The sequence below is a fragment of the Dama dama genome, chromosome 4, assembly GCF_033118175.1.
Source record: "Dama dama isolate Ldn47 chromosome 4, ASM3311817v1, whole genome shotgun sequence".
In the NCBI taxonomy this organism is placed as follows: domain Eukaryota; kingdom Metazoa; phylum Chordata; class Mammalia; order Artiodactyla; family Cervidae; genus Dama; species Dama dama.
This window is the reverse complement of record NC_083684.1, coordinates 52,919,841-52,945,491: the sequence shown is the minus strand read 5'-3', so window position 1 is coordinate 52,945,491 and position 25,651 is coordinate 52,919,841. Positions and strand designations below refer to the sequence as shown.

At 49.8% G+C, this 25,651-nt stretch overlaps 4 protein-coding genes across 6 annotated transcripts in view; 1 reads left to right on the top strand and 3 right to left on the bottom strand.

The window, feature by feature from the left end:
• The first annotated feature begins 570 nt into the window (after positions 1-570).
• Positions 571-5,053, top strand: GGN (gametogenetin). Its single transcript, XM_061139204.1, has 3 exons — positions 571-629; positions 1,615-3,518; positions 4,383-5,053. Exons 2-3 carry the CDS (start codon positions 1,633-1,635, stop codon positions 4,498-4,500), a joined length of 2,004 nt encoding a protein of 667 aa, XP_060995187.1. The 5' UTR covers positions 571-629; positions 1,615-1,632; the 3' UTR covers positions 4,501-5,053.
• Positions 5,054-5,061: 8 nt separating this feature from the next.
• On the bottom strand, positions 5,062-11,250 carry PSMD8 (proteasome 26S subunit, non-ATPase 8). Its single transcript, XM_061139205.1, has 7 exons — positions 11,005-11,250; positions 9,918-9,990; positions 9,696-9,798; positions 8,122-8,287; positions 7,551-7,651; positions 6,328-6,439; positions 5,062-5,624 (listed from the first exon to the last, which is right to left on the bottom strand). The coding sequence occupies exons 1-7, from the start codon at positions 11,173-11,175 to the stop codon at positions 5,487-5,489; spliced, it is 864 nt and encodes a 287-aa protein (XP_060995188.1). The 5' UTR covers positions 11,176-11,250; the 3' UTR covers positions 5,062-5,486.
• A 1,028-nt stretch (positions 11,251-12,278) lies between these two features.
• LOC133051056 (calmodulin-1-like) lies at positions 12,279-12,793 on the bottom strand. Its single transcript, XM_061135427.1, has one exon. The coding sequence runs from the start codon at positions 12,740-12,742 to the stop codon at positions 12,293-12,295; it is 450 nt and encodes a 149-aa protein (XP_060991410.1). The 5' UTR covers positions 12,743-12,793; the 3' UTR covers positions 12,279-12,292.
• Positions 12,794-23,239: 10,446 nt separating this feature from the next.
• The window catches only part of CATSPERG (cation channel sperm associated auxiliary subunit gamma), a 30,083-nt gene continuing 27,671 nt past the window's right edge, over positions 23,240-25,651 (bottom strand). For all 3 annotated transcript variants that reach the window (XM_061139201.1, XM_061139200.1, XM_061139203.1), the window contains 4 exons: positions 25,451-25,540; positions 24,044-24,136; positions 23,851-23,950; positions 23,240-23,726 (listed from right to left, as the gene is read on the bottom strand). In XM_061139201.1, coding sequence (XP_060995184.1) covers positions 23,442-23,726; positions 23,851-23,950; positions 24,044-24,136; positions 25,451-25,540 — 568 coding nt within the window. In that variant the 3' untranslated portion in view covers positions 23,240-23,441. The remainder of the gene's footprint in view (positions 23,727-23,850; positions 23,951-24,043; positions 24,137-25,450; positions 25,541-25,651) is intronic.

Below are 25,651 nucleotides of genomic sequence, written 5' to 3'. Positions count from 1 at the left end.
CCCTGACTCTAGCGAACAGCCCCCCAGCCCGCATTTTCTCAGGATCCAGAAAGGATCCCCTACTTTCCCACCCATCCGCGCCATTGGCCCCTGAGGATATGGAGAAGGGGTCCAGGACGGAGCCTGGTCTCAAGATTCTAAAGAGGCGAGGGTCTACGTTTGCGGTTCTAAATGGGAGGGGCTGGGTGCCTGACTGGGTTCGAAAAGGGGTGGGGCGAGAAGGGAGCCTTCGCAAGGGGGCGGGGTCGGAGGGCCTAGAGGAGGAGAGGGTGCGGACGCCGAAGGCGCGGACGGGCGCGTGCGTCAGGGAAGGGGCGGGCCCACGGAGGAAGGGCCTTCTAGGCCGGCCAGAGGAAGGAGAGGGTCTTGGGAAGAGAGGTTGCCAGGTCTTAGAAGGACGGAGCTTATAAGTAAATTGTCTTTAGGGGCCGGACGACGGAGAGTTCCAAAAGGGAGGAGCTACGTAGCAGAGTTCGTAATGGGCGGGGCTTCGGGAGAAGTAATAACGGAGGGGGCGGGGCATTGTAAAGGGGCGGGGCTAAAAAAACGTTCTAAAGAGATGAGGCCTAGGACTACGAGGTCTGGGGGGCGGGGAAGAAGACACCGGAGTATTTCAAAGGGAGATCCAGGTTCGTTAGGGGCTGTGCTTAGGCTGGCTCACAAGAGGGCGGAGCCTCGAGCTCGGGGGCGGGGCCTCGAGCTCGGGGTCCGCCCTCGCTGTCTCGCCCACTTGCCTTCACCCGCACCTCCGTTCTTTTCGGTTATTTTCTGCTACGGCCGTTCCCCGCCCTGCCCTGGGCCCAGGGGGCCGCGGTCTGAACTTTGGTCAGCTGGAGGAGTTGGTGAGTGGCATCCTCCGAGCGAAGGAGGAGCCAAGGAGGAGCTTGGGGAAAGGGGTGGGGCCTGAGTGTGAGGCCTGCCTCTAGACGAGGAGCGGGAAAAGAAATTTAGGATTAAAGCCGGGAAGAGGACAGGACCAAATGATCAACACATAGAGAGGGATCTGAGGGTTAGAGGTGATGACGGAGGGGTTAGACTGACAAGAATACCAGGAATTGTTAAGCGGAGGCGGGGCCAGACCTGGGCAGGAGTGGGAGGGGACTTGAGAAGGCCAGGTTCTTTGACAATCGGAGGCGGTATGAGAGGGTGGGGGCGGGGCTTGGGCCTCAGGAGCCCAGTTAAAGTCCTGGGAAAGAAGCTTGAACTCTTTGTAGGCCTTATAGGCTACAGAGGCCGACGTCATGAGTGTCGCGGCCTGCGTGATTGCCAGGGAAGCGGGCAAGACCTATGTCTTGGAGCTTAGAGACCTGAAACGTGGCCACAGTGTAGGGATGTGATATGAGGGACCAGCCAGAGAGACAGGAACCGGGCCTTAATACACTAAGAGGATAAGAGACTAAGTATCTGAGCAGCAGCTAGTTGTATGGGGCCACGAGGAAGAAGGCGTGAACGTCAAGAGTCAGGGAACAGGAATGCGGGGAGAAACCAGTGCCTGAGGAGGTCTTGAGGAACAAAGGTGGAGTCGGTTCTGGCGGACAGGACCAAGTTCAGCCAGCTTCGGGGGGGTCCCCACAGTCCTGGCAGATTGACTGGCGGAAGTTTTTCTGACCACAGTCCCGACCTCCGTCAGAAATGGGGAACGTGCAGTCGGAGCCGTCCGCGGGCGGGGGCTCCCGAAAAGAGCAGGCCTCGGACCGGTCCTCCGACTCCCGCCGGACATCACTGGTGGAGCCCGAGGTGACCCCCTCCTCCCCGGCCATGCGCCTGGCTCGCGGGCTGGGCGTCTGGTTCCCTGGCAGCTCCGCGCCCCCGGGACTCCTGGTACCCCCGGAGCCCCAGGCCTCACCCTCACCCCTGCCCCTGACCTTAGAACTGCCCTCGCCGGTGACGCCCCCTTCAGAGGAGGCGGCTGCGGCCGCGGTCTCCACACCACCCCCGCCCCCCGTGGGGACCCTGCTGCCCGCGCCGTCTAAGTGGCGAAAACCCACGGGCACTCCGGTGCCCCGGATCCGCGGTCTGCTGGAGGCGAGTCATCGCGGCCAGGGCGACCCTCCGAGCCTCCGCCCGCTGCCGCCGCCGTCCCGGCAACTAACCGAAGAGGACCCCGACCCTGTCCCGAGGGCCCCATCTCCGACTCCGCCGCCCTTGGAGCCGCGGAAGCCGCCACTACCGTCACCTTCCGACCGGCAGCCCCCGGACCGCAGAATCACTCCTACTCTGGCCACACCCGCCGCAACCCCTACAGAAAGCCAGGCCAGACTCGGCAGCGAGGGCCAGACGGACAGCGGGGCCCGCAGGGGGGCACCTCCCCAAGCAGGCGAGGGCGAAATGGCCAGGCCTGCGGCCTCCGAGCCCGGCCTGAGTCTGCTGTGTAAAGTCACCTTCAAGTCGGGGCCCCCTCTGCCCGCTGCGGCAGCGTCGAGTTCTTTAGCCGCTAAAGCCTCTTTCGGGGGCGGGGGCGGCGGCGGCGGCGGACTCTTCGCCGCCTCGGGCGCCATCTCCTACGCTGAGGTCCTGAAGCAGGGACCCCTGGCTCCCGGGGCCTCTCGCCCCTCGGGAGAGGTCCCTCGGGGAACTCAGGAAGCAGAGGGCGGTGATGGAGACGGCGAGGGGTGTTCTGGACCCCCCTCGGCGCCTGCGTCCCACGCCCGGACCCTTCCGCCACCACCTTACACCACCTTCCCTGGCTCGAAGCCCAAATTTGACTGGGTGAGCCCTCCTGAAGGCCCTGAACGCCACTTTCGCTTCAATGGGGCTGGCGGAGGCGTCGGGGCGCCCAGACGGCGCGCAGCCGCTTTCTCAGGACCCTGGGGCTCCGCACCGCCTGCTCCAGGGCAGATACATCCTGCTCCCGGGATCCGGAGGCCCGCACCCGCCTTACTGGCGCCGCCTATGTTCATCTTCCCGGCGCCCACCAATGGCGAGCCTGTGCGCCCCGGGCCTCCCGGCCCCCCCGAGCTGCCGCCGCCACCGCCCACACCACCACCCACGCCGCCTCCAGCGCCACCTCCCACACCGCAGCCGCCCGTGCTCCAGCCAACGCCGCTGCCCGTGACGCTCCCGCCCGCCCCGGGGCCGGGCCACTCGGAGTCGGCCGTGACTCCCGCCCCGGCTCCCGTCCCGGCTCCCGCTCTGTCCTCGGCCTTGGCTGCCGACCAGGCCCCGGCCCCGGCCCCGGCCCCATCCCCGGCTCCAGCTCCCACTGTGGACGAGCCATTACCACCTGCGCCCGCGCCCGTTAAGACCCGCACGCGCAGGAACAAGGGTCCCCGTGCAGCCCGCGCGGTTCCGCGTGAGGATGGCGCGCCCGGAGATGGTCCCCGCGAACGTACAGCCACTACTGTGACTGACAGCCGTGGTGCAGGGGGTGGCGGCAGCGGGGCGCTTCCGGCGGGGACAGCTAATTCGGGCGCCGCGCGCCACTGGCCACCCTTCCAGGTGCTTAACTCCTGTCCCTGCAAGTGTTACTGCCGCCACCAGCCACGCCACCGCCGCCTGCCAAGAAACGTGTCTGCCTGGTGAGGGGAGGTCAGGGAGGGAGGGAGGGGGGGATACTACAAGTCCTGAAATTGACTTTCCTGGAGGGCCCCATTCAACCTTTTGGCCTCCTGACCCCAGCTGCCCCTAGACCCTCCCCTTGGCTGCATCTCAAACCCAACTGAACCCCAATCTTTCAGAACCAATAGGAGCCTTTGATAGCACGCTGCTCCCAGACAGAGAACACCTTGGCCCAGCCCCTTAGTATCCAGACCTCTGATGGATAACCTCCCTTGTTACTCTCACCAGGGATACTGGTCCCAGCTGGCCTGATCCTATTCACTGCCTTGACCCTGTCCCCGATGACATTAAGAAGGACCATGTCCCAAGCTCTTCAGAGACAGAAGAGATGATGGTCTTCTGGAACCAAATGGTTATAAATGCAGGCTTCCAAAGGAAGCCCCAAACCTAGTCCCCTCGACTCCTGACCGCTCCAGTCTTTGACCACCAGAGGGCGCCGGTGCCCCAGTCCTTGTCCTGCAGAGATTACCCTTGGTTCTGCAGATTCAGGGGAGACACTGCATCCTCTGGTTGCGTCTCCTTCACCCCTTCATCTCAGAATGTGGTCATCATCCGGGTCTGCTGGACCCTGAGTCCTGAGTCACAGTGAGACACTCTGCCCTGGGACCTCTGGGGCTCAGCTGGGGCCTGGAGGGGGAGTTGGGGGAACCATTATCACCAGCTCTCAGCCCTCTTTCCTACTAAGTTTATTACACGGATACAGCCCTGATTTAAATTCCCTTTGGGATATTCAGTCATGGTCTCTTACACAGACGGAGAAAGTGGAGCCTAGAATGGGTAAAGGCCTGGCCACACAGGTTCTGATGATTCTACCCTCCCTGTAGGCTGAGCACGCCCACCAACCACCTGAGTGAGCCACCCTGGGTTGCCACCATCAAGTTGGCCGGCTCCCTGGTAGCCGGGCTGGAGCACTATGACCTGCAGGCTACCCATTCCAACTGAGTGCAGTCTGCTCAATGCCCTCTGCCTCCCCCTCCTTGACAATAAAATAACCATCCAGATGCTGAGATGCCTGTCAGTCACCAGCTAAGGGTTGGAGGGGTGAGGTGGGGCAGAGGTCTCCCTGGAAACACCACACCCTGGGAACAGGAAGCTGGACCTAGACCATCAATAAGGGAGGTTCTGTTCATCCAGCATGTGGACTGATGAGCCCACAGGTGAGACATTCTCATTCCCCTTAACAGAATCAACCCCATTTCCAACCAATTGATCTGGTGCCAAGCTCAGGGTTTAGCGCAAATCACTCGGAAAAGCAGAAATGATCCTTCCCATTATGCAGCTGGGGAAACTGACTCAAAGAAAATCTTGAAAATCCCACATCCCACAAGTTGCCGAGTCAAATTTGGACTCTGCCTTCAACACCTTGAGAACTTCAAGGGCAGGAAACATAGGCTGGGAGGTACAGAGGTCCTACGTCACAGCACTGGCTCAGAAGAGTGGGAATGAAGGCCCACCCAGGCCAGGGCCTTGTGCCTTTTGTTCCACAGAGGTCGATTTAGCATGTCATTTTTAAAAACTGGTTTAATTCATTCCAAGTATTTTTCAATATCAGGACATTTCGCCCCCTTCACTGAAACACTGGTACCTTGGCCTGGCCTTCCCGAGTGTCCACAGCTAGCTGCAATAGTCCCTCTATTGGGGCCTGTCCCTCCCCCAGCCCACAGTGCCACTGGGCCCTGCAGTGGGCATCTGTGTTGGAGACTCTGAGCAATGGCCACTGGAAAGAGGCTGACCCAGGGCTACCTCAGACTTCCTCAGGCCCCCAAACTTCCAAGTTCTTCAGAGATAAGAACTTATGTCCCTACCAATCCACCTGGGGTGACAAGGGCCTAAGAAAGAAAATGTCAATCCATCTTTATTAGGGGGAACTCTGCACTGCAACTGCCTTAAATAATGCAAGCCCTGCCCCATCCCAGTGCCTGGTGGGCTCAGACGATCATCTCCAGCTGCCGGGCATACTCGATGACCTGTTTGGCCAGCTCAGTGGAAGGGATGGTGGTATCTTCTGGCTTCTGCTGCTGGCTGGCAAAGCTGTAGTAGTTGTTGAGGCCCAGGACCCACCCTCGCTGCAAGAAAGAAGAGATGGGAGATGGGTGGGGTGATCACACACACCCTCCCCAGCCCCCCAAGCCAGCACTTACCCATGTAGGCTCTGGCTCACTTTCCTCACCAACCCTGCTCTAATGTGCACAACCCTGGGCAAGTAATTTCACTTTTCTGTGCCCCTGTTTCTCCATGTTTGAGATGGGACCCTAATTACACACCTCTCTGGGTCTGTTGTGGGGATTCAAATGAATCAAAAATACTGAGAACAATGTTTGGCCCAGAGTAAACGATCATTAGATATCAGCTGTCCCCAACACCCAAGTTCAGTTTCACCTATTCCAGTCTGACCATGACCCTCGTCAGTCACCAGGGCTGCTCCATCACAAGCACCAGCACCTCCAGGGACCCTGCTCCCACACAAACACCCCAGAGCCAATGAACCAGAGTCTTGCAGGGAAAAGCTGCCCTCTCCAAGGAATTCTCATAAGGACAGCCACCACCAAGTGCTAAGCCTCCGCCTCCGGCTGGTGCCAAATGCTGGGCTCAGCTCATCCCACATAGAAACCCGAGCCCTTTCTACAGACAGGGAAACTGAAGTTCAGAGAAGTCTGGCCACCTGCCTGAGGTCGCACAACTGGAGTCTGGCTCCAGTGTCCCTCCGGGCCATCCCACCCTGCTGTCAGTGAGTGCACCCCATGGTCCCCTGACCTCCACCCCAGCCACCTTCTTGGCGTAGTCTGTCATCTTTTTGGGTGTGTTGAAGAAGAGGATCCGGGTGGCCTCGGTGAAGAGGATTTTCTCATAGGCCTTCTCGATACAACCAGCAATCTCATCCCTGGGGGAAGATGAGTCTCATTACTGTGCACAGACAAGGCCTGGCCCTTCAGTTCAGCACTTATGGCTGAAATATGTTACCTGCCCCATTTATCCCCTCGGGGCTCAGGGGAAAGTAGCTTGACTAGAGCTGCAAAGCCAGGGCCAGAGCCGGGCACACACTCAGGTCTCCGGGACTCCTAGACCCAGGCTCAGATTCTCACTCCTAGCCACGAGGACTTCAGGCTTGGCTGAAACTGAGCCTCAGATTCACAGAAGGGGATCTCTTCACCTAACACCCTCCCCACAGGATCCAATCCCAAGGGGGTTCTTTGTACCCATTTTAAGAGGTCAACACTGAAGTAAAAAACAGCATGACATCAAGCCACTGAAATGGGAGAAGGGGTAGCTCTGGGCAAAAACTAGTGACAAGGAGGAGCATGCCCGTTTGTGAGGTGTTTCATTAGTATCTCTTGGGCCAGGTGGTAGGTATGTGGGCACTCATCATAATATTCCCTGTGCACTGCAAAAAGTAGAAATATTTCAGGGTTAAAAATAACCTAAACCCACTAAACTGCCTCTCCTCACTCCCTGCACCTCTCTGGGCCCAGCTTTGTCACTGGAGGAATGAGAAAACAACTCAATCTGGCGCTTTGCCCAGGTGAACCAACTCTGACACCACCTGAACACTTGGACTTGTACACGTCATGCCCAACCGCCCATGCAATGCCACCTGTGTACACAGCAACCCCCAGGGAGCTAGCAGGATTTGGTAGCCCTATTCTAAAGAACAGAAAACTGAGGTTGCAGAGTTTAGGTGACCTGAGGTGAAGCTAGATGACTCAAGGACTACTTCCATAAGAAAGGCAGCAGGGTCTCTGTCTGAGCGCTGAGCTGAGCAACGTCTGGGCACCAGGCCCATGCTCAGGGTCGAATTCCATGGGCCCAGAGTGAGATGAGGGCTCTTACTACCATCTCATGACCAGTTCCAGTTCACAGAAGGGAAACTGATGTGCCCAGCCTCCCCAGATCACAAGTGGCCCGAATGGGATTCAAACACAGAGCTGTCTGACTCTGGAGTCCAAGCTCTTTCTACACTCTGCAGGGCCCTGCCCCGCCCCGCCCCCCCACACCTGATAGTGTCAAGCAGGATGTCGATGAAGAAAGTGTAGCTCTCGGCAGGAATGTTGCCTTTGGCCAGGAATACCTTGTTGTAGCTGCCCTCCATCAGGTACTGTAGAGGACGGGTGGGGAAGAAGAGACCATGAGGAAGAGGCAGCACAGGGGCATCCCCACTGAGGTCTCACTGTAATCCCAGTGCCTCCATAATCTACACTCTGCCAGAACATTCTCTGCCATAGAGTCACCATTCCCCATGCAGATGGGTCCTCCTCTTCTAGGAAGCCCTCCCTGGTATGTACACACAGACACACACACACACACATAGTCATTTGTTTACTATCTGCTTCCTCACATGAATGTCAACCTCATAAGATCTGAGATTTGGTCTGTTCTGTTCACTGTACAGTCAGAAAACCAACCAAAATGCCTGCGTACATGGCTAGGGCTCAATATTTGTTGGACAAATGAGCAAATGAGTCCACAGGCTGAGCTCTGCCTAGTCTTCCAGGAAACCCTCCCGAGTGTCTCTCCCTGCACCGCTCCCTTTAGCCAGGCCCTCCCCTCCCACTTCCTCAGCCTCACTTGCTCGAGGGACACCGGATGCTTGATGTACACGTTGGTCTGGATGTCCTTGGCAGGCAGCCGTTCCAACTCTGTGTGGAACTCAGCCACCCGGTTCTGGGACAGCAGGAATAGGAGGTTGAGGCCCAGGAGCTGGTGCATGTAGGCTGACTCTGGGAGCTGCTCCCTATAGACCAGAGTGGGAATCCAAGGTAAGCAGGGCTTAGCTACCAACCAAGCTCCCCACACCACAGGCTCCAGGGATCCACCCTGATGACTGCCCGATGCTCTCTCCTTGGAGGAGCACTAGTTCCTGGATTTTCACATATAACTGAGGCTCAAAGAGACATAAAGAAGTCACAATCATATGGGCCCTAGAAAGTGACCTCACTCCAGTAAAGTGACTAAGCCTCAGTTCCCCTAACTGTAAAACAGGTTATCATCACAGTACCCATCTCATAGAGGTGGGTTAAATGAATAGGGTTAACTGATTAAGTTATTTAATCCAGGTACAGTGATCAGAACGGTATCTGGCCCCAAGAAATTCTACAGAAGTGCTAACTATGATTATATTAATAAGCATTACCTTCACTTCTGGGGGGAAACTGAGAATTAGAGAGGTGAAACCACTTGCCCAAGATCATATAATCAGGAAGGGGGAAAAATAGCTTCAAATTCAGTTTTTCTAGCTTCTCCTGTCAAATTCTTAACCATCAGTCTCCATGGAAACTCCATTCGGTTATGAAACCATTCAGTTTCATATTCAACGTGCAGTCAGTGAGTCTCTGTTCGGGGCCAGGCTCCATACTAGGCTGTGCCGGGACACAGCAGTGACCAAGACCCTTCTGTTTTTAGAAGACTCACAGTCCAATAGGAGAGACAAGGCCAGATGGGAGACAGACAGACAGAGGAGTCAGTGCTGATACCCCACTGAAGACCACAGGAAAGAGCTTGGTCTGAAACCTGAGTGCTACAGAGAGTCATGACAGGTTCTAAGCAGACAATCAACATGGTCAAATTTTAGTGTCAGGAAGATCCTACCAGCTGCCATGGAGGGATGAATGGAAGAGGGCAAGGCCGGGATCAAGGCAGGTAAAACGGGACGGTGGCCACACTGGGGAGGGGAAATTTAGGATGGGAATGTGAAGGAGGAGATAGACCAGAGGTTAATTGAGACTGGACGGTGTAATCCCACACTCAGGACCTCCAGGCCAACCACGAACCCTGAGGTTTCTGGGCACACAGCTATGCAAAGGGGAAATTCCCAGGTGAAGGAAGATGTCCCAAGTGGCTAGAGCAACAAGGATATAAAGCTGCCATGTAAACCACCCACCCCCTCCAACACACACACTACTGTGTGCTCAGCTGCATCCAATTCTGTGATCCCATGGACTGTAGGCCGCCAGGCTCCTCTGTCCATGGGATTTTCCAAGCAAAAATACTGGAGCGAGTTGTCATTCCCTTCTCCAGGGGATCTTCCCAACCCAGGGATCTGCCCACCTCCTGTATTGGCAGGCAGATTCTTTACCACTGAGCCACCAGGGAAGCCGCTACACACACACACACACCAAATTAGGGGCCAGGTCCATCCTCACTTGTAATCGAAGTAGTAGCATTTGAGCTGGGCCATGTACCGCTCGAAGGAGGGGATGTCCTTGCGTAGGATACTCCACTGAGCCCCGATCTCCAGTATGTCACCTGTAGGCAACAGAGGAAGTTCTCAAGAGGTGACCAGAGTCCCGACCTTGACCACCACTGCTACCATTCCTGCCATGACCCAAGTCCATAAACCCCCCATCAATTCCAGTGACACTCACGGGCCAGAATGAGCTGCTGCTTGGTCAGTTTGGTCCCTGTGGTTGGCAGGAAGTTGAGCTCCAACAAAACCAGCTGAAGAGGAGGGCAGGGGAAGGAAGGAAAGAAGATGGGACTTTAAGTATGAGTTATTTATTTTTATCTAGGCCTTCATTTTCCCACCTAGAAAATAGAGCTAGCCATCATCCCTGACTCATAAGGCTGTTATGAGTATTAAAGGAGTCAGTCCTCATAAAGCCATCAGATCAGGGCCTGGACACATGATGTGGGCTCATTTAGGATGACTTCATGTTATAAGTATTAATAGACCCACTGGGGAGACCCACTCCATACCTGACCCAGTGGAATAAAGGGGGTGGGGAGACACTAGCACCTTTGGTTCTTTGGCAACACTTTCCCACACTTGTTGGGTTGGGACAAGCTACCCCCCTCAACCTACACCAAGGAGGAAAGGGGGCTAATCTCTTCCTATAGTCCAGCTCACACATCATCCCTTATCAGATACACTCCCCTCAGCAACGTGGTCCAGCCCACCTGCACCCCCTCCACCTGGCCTGAAGCAATCCGAGCCCCATTAAGGTCCTGTGCTATAAGAGTATTTTTCCCAGCTTCAGTCCTGCCCTCACAACTTAGCTGGGCCCCCCTCTCCACAGATCTATTCCTAAGCCCCAGACTTCTCGGACCCCAACTTAGCCTGGTCTTAACCACGAACCCCATCATCTCAGCTTCCTTCTTCCATGTCCCTGTCCAGTCCTCATTTTCCACTTGGTGGCGGCCAGAATCCTACATCACAAAAGCTGACAGCCCCATCCTACCACTCCAGCTAGGCCTCCAAGCACCAAAATTTTAACCTCTCACTCGGGTGTGCCAGAAACACCCTCTCCATCACCCCCGACCGTGGGGCCGCATTTAGTCTGTTCGAGGTCCCTCTCACATCTTCATGTCTCCAAACCGCACTTCGGCTCCTCTGAATCCTTCACCCTATTAGATAGCCCAGTCCGCCTTAGTCCCGTCGGCACCGCGGTTTCCCCCTGAGCCTGAAACTCGGTTGGATTTGGACCCCTCGAAGCACCCCCGGCCGATCCTTACCTTGAGACGGCCCAGCTCTTCCCCGCACTTGCTAAGATTAGGGCTTTTCCGGTTCCACTCTCCCTTGAGCTGCTCGTACATGCCGGCCGCGGCTTGCAGGATTGCGCCCGAGGCCGCCGCAGGCCCCGAGCTCGAGGTGCCGGCCACCCCGTTCACCGCCGTGGCCGCCATCTTCCGTGATGCGGCAAACCGACAGCCCGATTTACGGCACCGACGCCTACCGACGCTCACCCGGCGGAAGTGGGGCCGGGAGGTGGAGCCCAAAGTCGGGGGCGGGGCTACGATAGCTTGCCTCCGCCCTCCGGGCTTAGCGTTCAGTCGCTGTCAGGGAGGTGCCCTCGGAGCCCAGCCCCTAATGAATGCGTCAGCCGGAGCTCCGCCTCTACTGTCACGCAAAATGGTAACCGGAAGTCGCCCCATGCCCTAACTGAAAATGACAGCGGTCGCAACGCCTCCGCACTTCCCGTAGCCAATATGGCCTCACTGGCGTCACCCTGGGCTCTGTGTCTTGGAGATTTCACCTGCGCGGCACCTCTTTCTACACCAAGAGGTGGCGGCGGTGGAGCTATTTGAATAACTGTTATTCTTCCCATGTTACAGACAGGCTTTGAGAGACTGGGTAAACTTCCAAGAGACTAACGTCTGGGATTTGACTCTAGGTCTTTCTCACTAGTTTCTCAGTGCATCTTTCCACATTTTCTCCAAGCTTGTACGAATACTCATAAACTTTACAAAAATCATCCAATATTAATGGCTTAAATTCCACCATATATGAAGGGAATGCCTAGTTTGTTTTTTATCCCTACCCCTGATTCCTCCATCTATATTACACCTATTTAACATCTACTTTTTCTCAATTCTCATGTCTTCCATCATTTAAAATGTCATAAGAGGTAAGGATGTTTATCAATTCTCTTTACTGCTGTATTCCCACCGCGAGGAAGACAATATTTGTTGAATGAATGAACGAGTGTGTAAATAAATTGTGTCTTTCAACCACGCTCCGCTGGGCTCGTCCCGCCCCCGCCCCCACCCGCGCCAACGGTTCACCCCGCCCAGCCCATTTGCCACGGATCTAAGCTCCCCAATCAGGGATTGAACCTGGGACATCCAAGTGAAAGCACCCATTTCTAACCACTGGACGGTCACGGAATTCCCAAGCTGTGTCTTTTTTTTTTTTTTTTTTTTTGAGTAAATCAACTTTTTTTTTTTTTTTTGCAAGAGGTAAGTAAAAGATTCAATTTGATCTTCTGGCGGGGGGAGGAGGGAAGGAGTTGAAAGTAGGTCTTCATTTTGCAGTCATCATCTGTACGAATTCTTCGTAGTTGACTTGCCCGTCTCCATCGATGTCTGCTTCTCTGATCACCTCGTCTACTTCCTCGTCTGTCAGCTTCTCTCCCAGGTTTGTCATGACATGGCGCAGTTCTGCGGCGCTGATGTATCCATTGCCATCCTTGTCAAAGACTCGGAACGCCTCGCGGATTTCTTCTTCACTGTCGGTGTCTTTCATTTTTCTAGCCATCATAGTCAAAAATTCTGGGAAGTCAATGGTGCCATTACCATCAGCGTCCACCTCGTTGATCATGTCCTGCAATTCGGCTTCTGTTGGGTTCTGACCCAACGACCTCATGACGGTTCCAAGTTCCTTGGTTGTGATGGTGCCATCACCATCTTTGTCAAATAGGGAGAAAGTTTCCTTGAATTCTGCAATCTGCTCTTCCGTCAGCTGATCAGCCATGGTGCGAGCGAGGCAGGGAGGCAGATAGAGCGAGGGTGGCCGCGCCGGGCCGGGACCGCAGGGCGCCTCCGCGACAGCTGCTGCCGGGGCGCCCTGTGCGCTGAGCGCTATGCCGCCGCCGCCCCAAGTTGTGTCTTTTAAAAAAAGTCTTTAAGGAAAAACTGCATCATATTAATGCTATACATATTTTCTAAAAAGCACCATGCTTTTTAGCAATACACTAAAGACATCTCTAAGAGATGGGAATACCAGACTACCTGACCTGCCTCTTGAGAAACCTGTGTACAGGTCAGGAAGCAACAGTTAGAACTGAACATGGAACAACAGACTGGTTCCAAATAGGAAAAGGAGTACGTCAAGGCTGTATATTGTCACCCTGCTTATTTAACTTATATGCAGAGTACATCATGAGAAACGCTGGGCTGGAAGAAACACAATCTGGAATCAAGATTACTGGGAGAAATATCAATAACCTCAGATATGCAGATGACACCACCCTTATGGCAGAAAGTGAAGAAGAACTAAAGAACCTCTTGATGAAATTGAAAGAGGAGAGTGAAAAAGTTGGCTTAAAGCTCAGCATTTAGAAAACTAAGATCATGGCATCCGGTCCCATCACTTCATGACAAATAGGTGGGGAAACAGTGGAAACAGTGGCTGACTTTATTTTTCTGGGCTCCAAAATCACTACAGATGGTGATTGCAGCCATGAAATTAAAAGACGCTTACTCCTTGGGAGGAAAGTTATGACCAACCTAGACAGCATATTAAAAAGCAGACACATTACTTTGCCAACAAAGGTCCATCTAGTCAAGGCTATGGTTTTTCCAGTGGTCATGTTTGGATGTAAGAGTTGGACTATAAAGAAAGCTGAGTGCTGAAGAATTGATGCTTTCGAACTAGGTGTTGGAGAAGACTCTTGAGAGTCCCTTAGATTGCAAGGAGATCCAACCAGTCCATCCTAAAGATCAGTCCTGGGTGTTCATTGGAAGGTCTGATGTTGAAGTGGAAACTCCAATACTTTGGCCACCTGATTCAAAGAACTGACTCGTTTGAAAAGACCCTGATGCTGGGAAAGATTGAGGGCAGGAGGAGAAGGGGACGACAGAGGATGAGATGGTTGGATGGCATCACTGACTCGATGGACATGGGTTTGGGTGGACTCCAGGAGTTGGTGATGGACAGGGAGGCCTGGTATGCTGTGGTTCATGAGGTCACAAAGAGTCAGACACAATTGAGCGACTGAACTGAACTGAAAGACATCTCTGGAGAACAATGGACATATTTCTGACACTTTAAAAAAATGCTACATAATATCCCACAATGTAACTACACAATTCATTTAATGGTTCCCATTGACATTTTGGTTATTTTTGTTTGCCATTTTCAATAATGTTGCAATAAAAATTCTTGAGGTGAGGAGGAATTGGAGAAAGGTGGTCAAAGGGTACAAATTTCTAGTTATAAATAATTAGGATGTAATGTACAACATATGACTGCAGTTAACACTGCTGTGTGATATAAAGGAAAGTTGGTAAGAGACTACATCTTACAAGTTCTCATCACACAGAGAAATGTTTTGCCTTTTTTTCTTTCTTTTTACTATATCTAATCTCAGAGGGACATCAGTGAGCAGTCTTAAAGAAAAATCTTAGTTCTCTGCTAGGGGATTAGACCTGGGTAACCTGGTCCTAGCCCTTAGACCACCTGGGGTCTAGAGGGTAGAAGCAAAGTGGCCCTGGCTTTTTCTCCCACTTGAAAGCAAGAATGTTTCCAGGAGGCAAGAACTGTAAAAACAGGTACTGAGACTTTGTACTTATTTTTACAATTTTTGCCTCCTGGAAACATGTATAGGTGAGCACACAGACAAACAAGTTGTTTAAGACAGAAGCAAAGCAAAAATGCATACCCAAAGAGGAGTTTGGACAACCAGAGCGAGGAGTGCAGTAAGTCAAAAACTAGGTGGCACTAATAGTAAAGAACTCGCCAGCCAGGAGACATAAAGAGTGAGGTTTCGATCCCTGGGTAGGAAAGATCCCCTGGAGGAGGGCATGGCAACCCACTCTAGTATTCTTGCCTGGAGAACACCCTGGACCGAGAAGCCTGGTGGGCTTCAGTCCATGATGTCTAAGATCATGACATCCAGTCCCATCACTTCATGGCAAATAGAAGGGGGAAAAGTGGAAACACTAACAGATTTTATTTTCTTGGGCTCCAAAATCACTGTGGACGATAACTGCAGCCATAAAATTAAAAGATGCTTGCTCCTTGGAAGAAAAGCTGTGACAAACCTAGGCAGTGTATTAAAAAGCAGAGACATCACTTTGCCGACAAAGGTCTGTGTAGTCAAAGCTATGGTTTTTCCAGTAGTCATGCACTGATGAGAGAGTTGTACCATAAAAATGGTTGAGCGTTGAAGAATTGATGGTTTGAATTGTGACGTGGGAGAAGACTCTGGAGAATCCCTTTGACTGCAAGATTAAACCATTCAATCCTAAAGGAAATCAACCCTGAATATTCATTGGAAGAACTGATGCTGAAGCTGAAGCTCCAATACTTTGGCCACCTGATTCAAAGAGCTGAATCATTGGAAAAGACCCTGATGCTGGGAAAGATTGAAGGCAGGAGGAGAAGGGGCTAACAGAGGATGAGTTGGTTGGATGTTATCACTGACGCAATGGACATGAGTTTGAGCAAACTCACGAAGATAGTGAAGGACAGGAAGTCTGGCGTGCTGCAGTCCATGGGATCGCAAAGAGTCAGACATGACTTAGTGACTAAATAACAACAACAAGGCAGAGATATGTACCTGGGGAGAAATGGTATGGGCATCCTAATGAGAGGAGCACGGTAAGTCTGAAGTCAGAAGCTAGGGAGAGAAGTGTGGGTGTCCTGAATGAGGAGGAGCACAATAAAGAGGTAATGTAAGTCATTTATATAAGACAGTCCTTCCCAATCTTTGTTTCAGTTCGGTTGAGTCGCTCAGTCTTATCCGACTTTGTTTACCTTTGGCCAATTATCTTATTTCTTTCTTCACATCTCACTACTCCTTGGACCCTTCCCAAGATGTCTGCACAACTTTTTTAAGATGGATCCCACCACAGAGGCCTGTGGGTGCATGTCCTTACTTATTATGGGATGGAGCCCCCTTGCTTTTTGACCCCCAAGAAGTCTTCCTGCGCATATATGGACAGGGAAGTCTTTTTTGACCTCAGGAGTGGGCATCTTGTCTCTTTGCTTTAGCAAAGCTCAGCTTTTGCCACTAGCTTTGTCCTTGGAGTGTCTGGGTGAGAACAAAGCTTGAATTTTAGTCCACTTGACAAATACCAGGTGTCCGACCCAGAGGCCCACTGTCTCCTACCTCATGCCTATATGAGAAGATGGGTGTTAGCTAGACCTATTGTGGTAATCATTTCACATTATATGCATATCAAACCATCATGCTGTATGCCGTAAACGTACAGGGATGTATGTGAATTATTTCTCATTAAAATGGGTGGGCAGGTTTTTGTTTTTTTGAAGATTCTTACATGCATTTGCTTGAATACATTTGTTTTAGTGCTAAGGGACAGATCCTAGGAATTAAGATTACTGACTTAAGTGTATTTTTCATTTTAATAGATAACATAAGATTGCTTTTCAAAGTTGTAGCAATTCACAGTTCCACTAGCAATGAAAGTGCTGATGGTATCACTGCTAGTAGGCTTTAGAACTTATTTTTTTTCCTTTTACCAGTCTGTTACAGGACAGGCACTAGTTTTTTTTTTATTGCTGTTGTTGTTGCTTTAGTTTGGATTTCTGTACTAATAAGGTTGAGACCCTTTCCTTCATTTATTAAACATTTTAATTTCCTCTTCTCTAAAATTTTCTGCAGGATTATTGCATTTTTCTAAAAATTTATTGTCCCTTCTGCTTATTGGAGATAAAACATTTTATCATATATGTTGCAACTATTTCCTTTGGCCTATTGTTTATTTTCTGAATATATATATATAATTTATTTATCCATCTTTTGCCATGCAGAGTTTTCATTTTTACATAGTCAAATTTATGAAACTTTCCCTTTATGACTTGTTTTCCCCCTTTGTGACTTCCGTATTTTCTATTTTGCTTAAGAAGTTTTTGCCATGTCAGAGTAAAACAAATATTCTCCAAAACTTTTTGGTAAAGTATTTGTGTTTCCCACACATAATTTTTATGACACTTGAATTAATTTTTGCATATGTCATGAAATCTAAATTTGATATCATCCTCACAGGCAATTTTTTTCAGAACCATTTATTAAATAAGCTATCACTTTCTCACCAATATGAAAAGCATTTATATCTTATATTAAATCTCTTCAGTAATCAGACATGTTAAGTCATTTATTATATTCTATCGGTCTATAGTTATTCTTCATAAATACCATATTGTCTTTTTGTTTGTTTTTCTTCATTTCTTTGTGTGGGTTTTCTGTAGTTGTGGCGAGCAGGGGCTTCTCTTTGTTGAAATGCACAGGCTTCTCATTGCAATGGCTTCTGTTGTTGCAGAGCGCGGGATCCAGGATACTCGGGCTTCAGTAGTTGCATCACGTGGCCTCAGTAGTTGTGACTCGAGAGCTCTAGGGTGCTGGCTGAGTAGTTGTGGTACGTGGGCTTAGTTGCTCTGTGGCATGTGGGACATTTCTGGATCCCCCGCTTTAGCAGGTGTCCCCTGCATTGTCAAGTGGATTCTTAACCACGAGACCACCAGGGAAGCCCCATACTGCTTTCTAAATATTTATTCTTGGTAAATATCATACTGTTTTTTGTATATATATATATATATATATATATATATATACACACACACATATATATTTCACGTTGAGGTGAAACTGACATAAAATTAATCATCTTAAAGTGAACAATTCAGTGTCACTTAATTAGATCCACACTGTCATGCAAATACCACCTCTAAAAAAAAATACCACCTCTATCTACCTCCAAAACATTTTCATCATCACAGAAAGAAACCCCATTCCCCTTAAGCTGTTGTTTTCCATTCCCTACTTTTTCCTCACCCCTGGTAATGATCAGTCTGCATTCTGTCTATTCTACCTATTCTAGGTATTTCATATAAACAGTATCTTAAAATACAAGACCTTAGATGTCTGGCTTCTTTCACAAAAACCGTTATGGTTTTGACCTTAATAGATGTTGCAGAATATATCAATACTTCATTCCTTTTTATGATTGAATCACACTCCATTGTATGGATATACATTTGCTTATCAATTCATCCGTTGATGAACATTTGGGCTGTTTTCACTTTTTGACTTTGTGACTAATGCTGATATGAACATGTATGTACATGTACTTGTTTGAGAACATATTTTCAATTCTTTTGGGTTGTATATCCAGAAATGATCTGCTGAATGACTCGGTAAGTCTAGGGTAATCATTTTGAGGAACCACCAAACTCTTTTCCACAGTATCTAAGCAATTTTACATTCCCACCAGCAACATACAAGGGTTCCAGTTTCTCCATATCCTTGCCAATAGCTGTATCTGTTGTCATTTTTTAATTATTATAACCATCCTAATAGGTGTGAAGGGATATCTCACTGTGGTTTTGACTTGACTTTCCCTGATAATTAATGACGTTGAATGTGCTTTTAATGATCTTTTCATTAAAAAATTAATGATCTTTTCATGTTTATTGATTATTTTACATATCTTTTTGGGAAAAATCTCTATTCAAGTTTTTTGCCATTTTTAATTGAATTGCTATGGTTACAGAAATTTTTCATTTTCTGTATTGTAGTCTTGATCAGATATATGATTTACAAATATTTTCTCCTGTGGGTTGGGTTTTTCAGTCTTGATGGTATCCTTTGATTCACAAAAGTTTTAAATTTTGATGAGGTTCAATTTATGTTGCCTGTACTTTTGGCATCATACTTAAAAAACCACTGACTTGTCAAAGATTTCCCCCCATTTTTTTTTTATAGTTTTAACCTTTTTTTCCACCCTGCATTCCTTGTGGGATCTTAGTTTCTTGATCAGGGATTGAACCCAGGCCGATGGCAGTGAAAGTGCTGAGTCTTAGCCACTGGATCACCAGGGAATTCCCAGTAGTTTTAATTCTTAAATTTAGAAATCTTCTGTTTTAAAATCATTGTCTTTCCCTCTTAAAAAAAAAAATTATCTATTTGGCTCTACCGGGTCTTAGTTGCAGTATGTGGGATCTAGTTCCTTGACCAGGGATCAAACCTAGGCTCCCTTCATTCAGAGTGGGGATCCTAACCACTGGACCATGAGGGAAGTCCCTTAAATTTAGAAATCTGGTCTGATTTTGGTCAGTTTTTGTACCTGGCATAAGATAAGGGCCTACTTTTTCCCTTTGCATTTGGACATCCAGTTTTCCCAGTACCATTTGTAGTTAAGAGCATCCTTTCTCCTTGGATGGGTCTTGGCACCTGATCAAGTATCAACTGACTATATGTGAGGGTTTATTTTGAGCTCTGTGTTCCATTACACTGGTCTGTATGTCTGTCTTTATGCCAGTCAGACACTGTTTTGATTACTGTAGCTTTGCCATTTTGAAACAGAAAGTATGAGTCCTCCAATGTTGTTCTTCTGTTTCAAGGTAGTGTTGGCTATTTGGAGTCCCTTGCAATTCCATATGAGTTTTGAGATGTTCAAAATTGCCATTGGGATTTTGATAGAGATTGCACTGAATCTGTATAGCACTATGGGTCATGTTATGGACTAAATGGTATTCCCCTAAAATGTATATGTTGAAGCCCTAACCCCCAGGACCTCAGAACAAGACTGTATTTGGAGATAGGGCCTTTTAAAAGGGGATTATTTTCAGGACTTCCCTGGTGGTCCAGTGGTTAAGAATCTGCCTTGCAATGCATTGGGACATGGGTTTGATCCCTGGTTAGGGGCTTTCCTGGTGGCTCAGATGGTGAAGAATCTACCTGCAACGTGGTTAAACCCAGGTTCGATCCCTGGGTCAGGAAGATCCCCTGGAGGACGAAATAGAAACACACTCCAGTATTCTTAACTGGGAAATTCCATGAACAGAGGAACCTGGTGGGCTACAGTCCATGTGGTTGCCAAGAGTTGGGCATGACTGAACGACCAACACACAGGGAACTAAGATTCCAAGTGCTGGGTGGCAGCTAAGCCTGGTGCCACAACTAGAGAGACCCCATGCTGCAACGAAGACCCGAAATACACATTGTAAAACAAGGCCCAGTGGACCCTAATCCAATCTGAAAGGTGTCTTCATAAGAGGAGTACATTTGGATGGATACATGAAGAGAGACCAGTGACATGACCACACAGAGGAAAGACTGTGAGGACACCACGAGAGGGCAGTCATCAGCAAGCCAAGAAGAGAGGCCTCGGAAACCAATCAGAAGCACCTTGATCTTAAAAGGTGTGTTGTTATGGCAGCCCTAGCAAACTAATACGGATGGTATTGCCAACAATGTTAATTCAAGAACATGGGATGTCTCTCCATTTATTTAAGTCTTTAATTCCTTTCAGCAATATTTTGTAGTTTTCAGTACACAAGTCTTTTTTATAAATTTATTCTTAAACATTTTATTCTTTTTGTTGTAAGTAGGATTGTTTTTAAAAAATTTTTTTCAGATTATTCATTGCTTGTATATAGAAATGCAACCAATTTTTGTGTTGATTTTGTGTACTTCAACTTTACCGAACATGTTTATTAGCTGTTTTTCATGTATGTGGACTCTACCTATAAAATTTTATTGAAAATGGCTTTGGCATTTAACCGCCATCTGCCATATGCCATCTGTCTTTAGTAATCAGGTAATTTGATAATCTTGCTCAGCTTCCTTCTTTTTCTATTTGAGTTAGGATTAATACAAGAAATGGATGTTGAATTTTAGAATAAGCTTTTTCAGATAACTATTCATGTCATCATACAGGTGGCATACCTGAGCCTCTGTTTCTTCATCTATGAAATGGGGATAATGATAGAATTTTCCTAATAGAACATCGTGAAGATTACTTGCGAATCTAAGGGATCTGCTATAGGCTGAAAGTTTGAGTTCCACACAGATTTCTATGTTGAAACCTAACCCCCAGCGTAACTGTATCAGGAGAGGATTAGATTTTGAGGGCAGGACCCTTGTAATTGAGATTAATGCCCTTATAAAAGAGACCCCAGTGACCTTCCTCATCCTTTCTGCCATGTGTGGTCACTGTTGTTTAGTTGCTCAATCATGTCTGACTCTTTGCAACCCCATGGACTGTAGCCGTCCAGGCTCCTCTGTCCATGGGGGTTCTGCAAGCAAGCATATTGGAGTGGGTTGCCATTTCCTTCTCCAGGGGATCTTCTCGACCCAGAGATTGAACCCACCTCTCCTGCATTGGCAGGCATGTTCTTTTCAGGGGAGGTGGCTACCATGTGAGGACACAGTAAAAAGATGGTCATCCATGAACCAGGAAGCAGATTCTCACCAGACGCCAAATCTGCCGGCACCTTGATCTGGGACTTCCCAGCCTCCAGCAGTATGAGAAATAAATTTCCATTTTTTGTAAGCCACCTAGTCTATGGTCTTCTGTTACAGCAGTTCAAATGGACTTAGGTCAAAATAGGATATTGTCTTGTCACATTTTCCTTAATTTGCATTAGTGCAATGAATTTTGTTGATAAATCTGTACCGTTGATTATTGTGCATATTGCCTGGCCATTGCTGACCTCCCTGCTGAACCCCAGACCTGAGGTTCCCGCAGCCTCCTGAATAGACTCCTCTAGAAGTCTCTGGGACCTCCCACACCTACTGTGACCCCCAAATGGTCTTAGTGTCTCCCCTTAACCTGTTCCTTTTCTTCAGTTCTCATCTCAGGAATAGCTTTTTGTCCCCCAGTCCCCAGGGTAGAGGCCTGGACATTTTCCTAAAAGCACCCACTCCCCTTCCATGGCCTGCCAGCATCACAGCCTGTTCACTAGACCTCCTGAGCATCCCTCCCGCCTGCCCCTTCTCCTCCTTCCTACACCAGGCTTTGGTCCAGCACCATCCCCTCCTGCACCAGTCCCTGGCCTGCTGCCTTGAGAGCTGAGCTGTCTTCCACAGGGCAGCCAGAGCATCCTTCTACATCTGACCATGTCCTTCCGTTTCTCCACTCTGAGTGCTCCTCTGATGATTCCCAAACTCTATAATGTGATCTCAGAGGCCTTGCCCGCTCTGGAGCTATGCTACCTCAACATGGACAAGCTGGTTCAGCTGTCTGCCCTGGTGACCCCTCACAGGGTATGTCCCCTGGGGCTCTGCTTCTGAAGCCCCAGGAGGGGCTGGTCAGAAGACTTGCATAGTCACTCCACCTAAGACCTCTGGGGAGGGGCTAGAGTGGAGCCTACTGGGTGGACAGGAAGTGGAGGACACGGGCACATTTGCTTTTTGACTTTTGGTCTCTGTTTTCCCTTCTTTTTTCTTTTTAAATTGTTATTTATTGGCTGTGCTGGGTTTTCGTTGCTGGGTGTGGGTTTTCTCTAGTTGTGGCAAGTGGAGGATATGCTCTCTTTGTGGCATGCAGGCTTTTCTTTGCAGTGGCTTCTCTTGCTGCAGGGCACGGGCTCTAGGGCATGCAGGCTTCGGTAGTTGTGGTGCCTGGGCTCAGAAGTTGCGGCTCCTGGGTTCCATAGTGAGGGGGCTCAATAGCTGGAGTGCATGGGCTTAGTTGCCCCAAGGTATGTGGGATCTTCCTGGACCAGGGATGGAACCCATGTCCCCTGCACTGGCAGATGGATTCTTAACCACTGGACCACCAGGGAAGTCCTCCTTTTTCCCTTCTTGACACACATGTTCCTTACAAGAACATCCCTTCCCCACACATAAGCAAGAGGTTAGGGTGGGATTGACAACCCTCAACTCCAGGGGTGGGTTCTGAAGGGCTTAAGCCCAGCAAGGTCTGGCAGAGTGAGTGGCAAAGTATTGAGTTTATGATTCAACCCCATCCAATCAGAGTGACCAACAGGACTTCTGCCTGGGAATGTTGGACTCCAGCCCCTTTTTTTCTCTGGATAATAAAACATATGGATGCGCTGTGACTGTGAGATGCACTGGCCTGAGGTCAGAGACCACCCTCAGATGAGGGCAGGGCAGGGAAAGCTAGAGAAATGGAGCCAGAATTCTATGGACATTGAAGCTTCTGGATCAAGCTGTACTTGAAGCCCGTCTTAACAAAGTCCATAAATTACCATTTCCATGTGGACCACAGAACATTTTGCTACTTGCAACTGAAACAAAAATCTAAACCTCCCAGAGACCCCTCCTTAAACTAGACACTAGATAGGTGTTGTCATTCAGAATCTGTCACAATTAGTTTTAGACCTAGGCACTGAACAGTCAGAACAGACTGCAGGCCATGGCAATGGGCCTGGGTCATGGAGGACCCTGCTGGGCTGTAGGGAGGTCTGGGGCACTCTGCGGAGGGGTTGAGCCAGGAGGCACACAGAGAAGTCACTACGTACCAGCTTGGCACAGGAGGATTTTGATATTTTAATAACCAATGCAGCTGGGTGGTACAAACTAACTGAACACAGGTCCTTACAAGGTCCCGTGGCTGATGCTGAAATGTGGAGTGAAAATTCAAGCAGAACAGGGAGAAAGGCCTAGGATGAGCAAGCGATGTCCAAGGCAACCCAGGACATAAGAGACAAGGGTGGGTGGTGGCTGGGGCAGGCCAGAGGCTTAGGTGGTGGACTTCCTCTTCAAGGCGTCCTTAGTTTCAGCCTTGTTCTCCTCTGCCCCCTTGTAGACAACCCTGGAGTTTAACCTGGAGCTCCTCCAAGACACGGTCCCAGAGTGGCTGAAGGCCCTGCTGTCGGAGGGGGTACTATAGGTGTAGTAAGATTCTAAGCCAATGATGCTGTTGATCTTCCAGCGGAGGAAATTGCAAAACTTCACCATGTAGGGCGACAGAAGGCAGCAGATGATGTAGAGAATCACCAGGCCGACAAACAGGCTGGCTGACACCTGCAGCAAATGGGTCAACAGGCAATGGTAGGCGGTCTCTGTGGGGGAGGTGGGGTGGGGGAGGTGGGATGGGGGAGTGGCCCTCCACCGGGCAGGGCAGGGCATCTCCAGGGCAGCCACTTACCAGGAGGATGAGGAAGGCCTGCCTGGCGCTGAGCGGGAGCCCATGGATGTGCAGCAGAAAGGTGAGCTGGTAGTCGCAATAGGTGCTCTCGTCCACACCTCTGGTGGGGATGGGGGTCAGGATGGGGTGGGGAGGAGGTGGGCACCTCCCCCAGGAAGCCCCCGATCCCACCTCAGCTGTGTGTGTGCCTCACCTATTGCTCACCAACACCTTGAAGAAGAATTCAGGGGCAAAGATGCTGTGGGGAATGGTGTCATGGCACGGTGAGTTCTCCAGACATAGCCACCTGGGGGAGCAAGTTCAGGCGCTTGTGGTACAAATCACGCCTAGCGTGTGACAACCCCTGATCTTCCCCTCAGCCCCACAAGTTCTGGATGAGCACTAACTCGCTGCAACCTCCTACCTCCCTCCCTGATTCACGCCTTCACTCATTCAGCTGGTAAGGCTGACTGACCCCCTACCAGGAGACAGGCTGTTCGTTTCTCCATCCTTTTCCTCCCTTCTTTAGGGGAGTTGTCAATTCCTCCGTTACTATGTATTCATCTAGATTACGGATTGTATACCTATGATGTGCTGCCTTTATTCCGTCATGGCACAAAGTCGCATCTTCATTTCTTTTTTCACATAGTCAATAAATGCAAGTTGAATACTGACTAGGTGCCAGTCGGTTACTTTGTTTACTCATTCGTTTCCTTTATTTGCTTACGGCATCATTTTCTTTCATTCATTGAATCAAAAATAATCATTTATGCCTGGGAAATTCCATGGACAGAGGAGCCTGGCAGGCTACAGTCCACGGGGTGGCAAAGAGTCAGACACAACTTATAGACTGCTGCTGCTAAGTCACTTCAGTTGTGTCCGACTCTGTGCGACCCCATAGGCTAAACAACAACAAATATAAGCTTATATTCTGTCACTGTTCAGTGTGTAATAAAAATTTTGAGAACTTAAAAATAAATAGCTACTGAGGCCCTATATGCTAATTTTTTTTTCTTCTCCTGGCCGCGCCACACAGCTTGCAGGATCTTAGTTCCCCAACCAGGAATCAAGCCCAGGCCCCCAGCAGTGGAAGCATAAAGTCCTAACCACTGGACCGCCAGGGAATTCCTGCTGTATGCTAACTTATTACTTCATTGTTTTATTCATTCATTGATATCTCCATTCAAAGGTCAATAAGTGCCTACAAAGAATGAATGAATTTGTTCATTGTCTCATTCAACAAATACTATCTATTCTGGACCTGGATTTATAAGACAGACAGACTCCACAGGAGACAGTGACAGCTCAGAGGGGTCAGGGTGAGAACAAGGAAGGTACAGGAGGATGCGAGAGCCAACTGTCCCACCTAGAACAGTCAGAAAAGTCCTCCTGGAGGAAGTGGCATCTGAACTAAGGCCTGAAGAAGGATTAAGGGGGACCAGTCCTGCAGACAGAGGGTCCAGTTTGCATAAAGGTCAAAGTCAGTCTCATTCGAGGAACACAAAAACAGTCAGTGTAGCTTGAGGACCAAGGAGTCTCCCAGAGGCAGAATGGATGGAAAGGCCGGATAGATGCGGGCAGGTGGGGGCGAAGGGGGCCTGCAGTCGGCCCAGGCACTCACTCGATGCCTAAACTGTTGTGGGACATGATGTTGAAGGCCAGGTCCTCGGTGGTCGTTGTGTTCTCCGTAGTCCAGATGAGGCTGCCAGTCCTGCGCAGGCAGGGGTAACCTCAGTAGCGGACCGAGGCTCCAAAAGGAGGCGGGGAAGGGGACGGGGATTGGGTGGGTGGAGCCTCACGCCACAGGAGGGCTAGAGTTTGC

Excerpts from the sequence above, each read along its gene's own strand:
- GGN (XM_061139204.1), top strand. The coding sequence starts at position 1,633 with ATGGGGAACGTGCAGTCGGAGCCGTCCGCGGGCGGGGGCTCCCGAAAA. Across the intron at positions 3,519-4,382 it reads CCAAGAAACGTGTCTGCCTG|GCTGAGCACGCCCACCAACC; the intron begins GTGAGGGGAGGT and ends CCCTCCCTGTAG.
- PSMD8 (XM_061139205.1), bottom strand. The coding sequence starts at position 11,175 with ATGGCGGCCACGGCGGTGAACGGGGTGGCCGGCACCTCGAGCTCGGGG. Across the intron at positions 9,991-11,004 it reads AAGAGCTGGGCCGTCTCAAG|CTGGTTTTGTTGGAGCTCAA; the intron begins GTAAGGATCGGC and ends CCTCCTCTTCAG. Across the intron at positions 8,288-9,695 it reads TGCTACTACTTCGATTACAA|GGAGCAGCTCCCAGAGTCAG; the intron begins GTGAGGATGGAC and ends TCTGGTCTATAG.
- LOC133051056 (XM_061135427.1), bottom strand. The coding sequence starts at position 12,742 with ATGGCTGATCAGCTGACGGAAGAGCAGATTGCAGAATTCAAGGAAACT.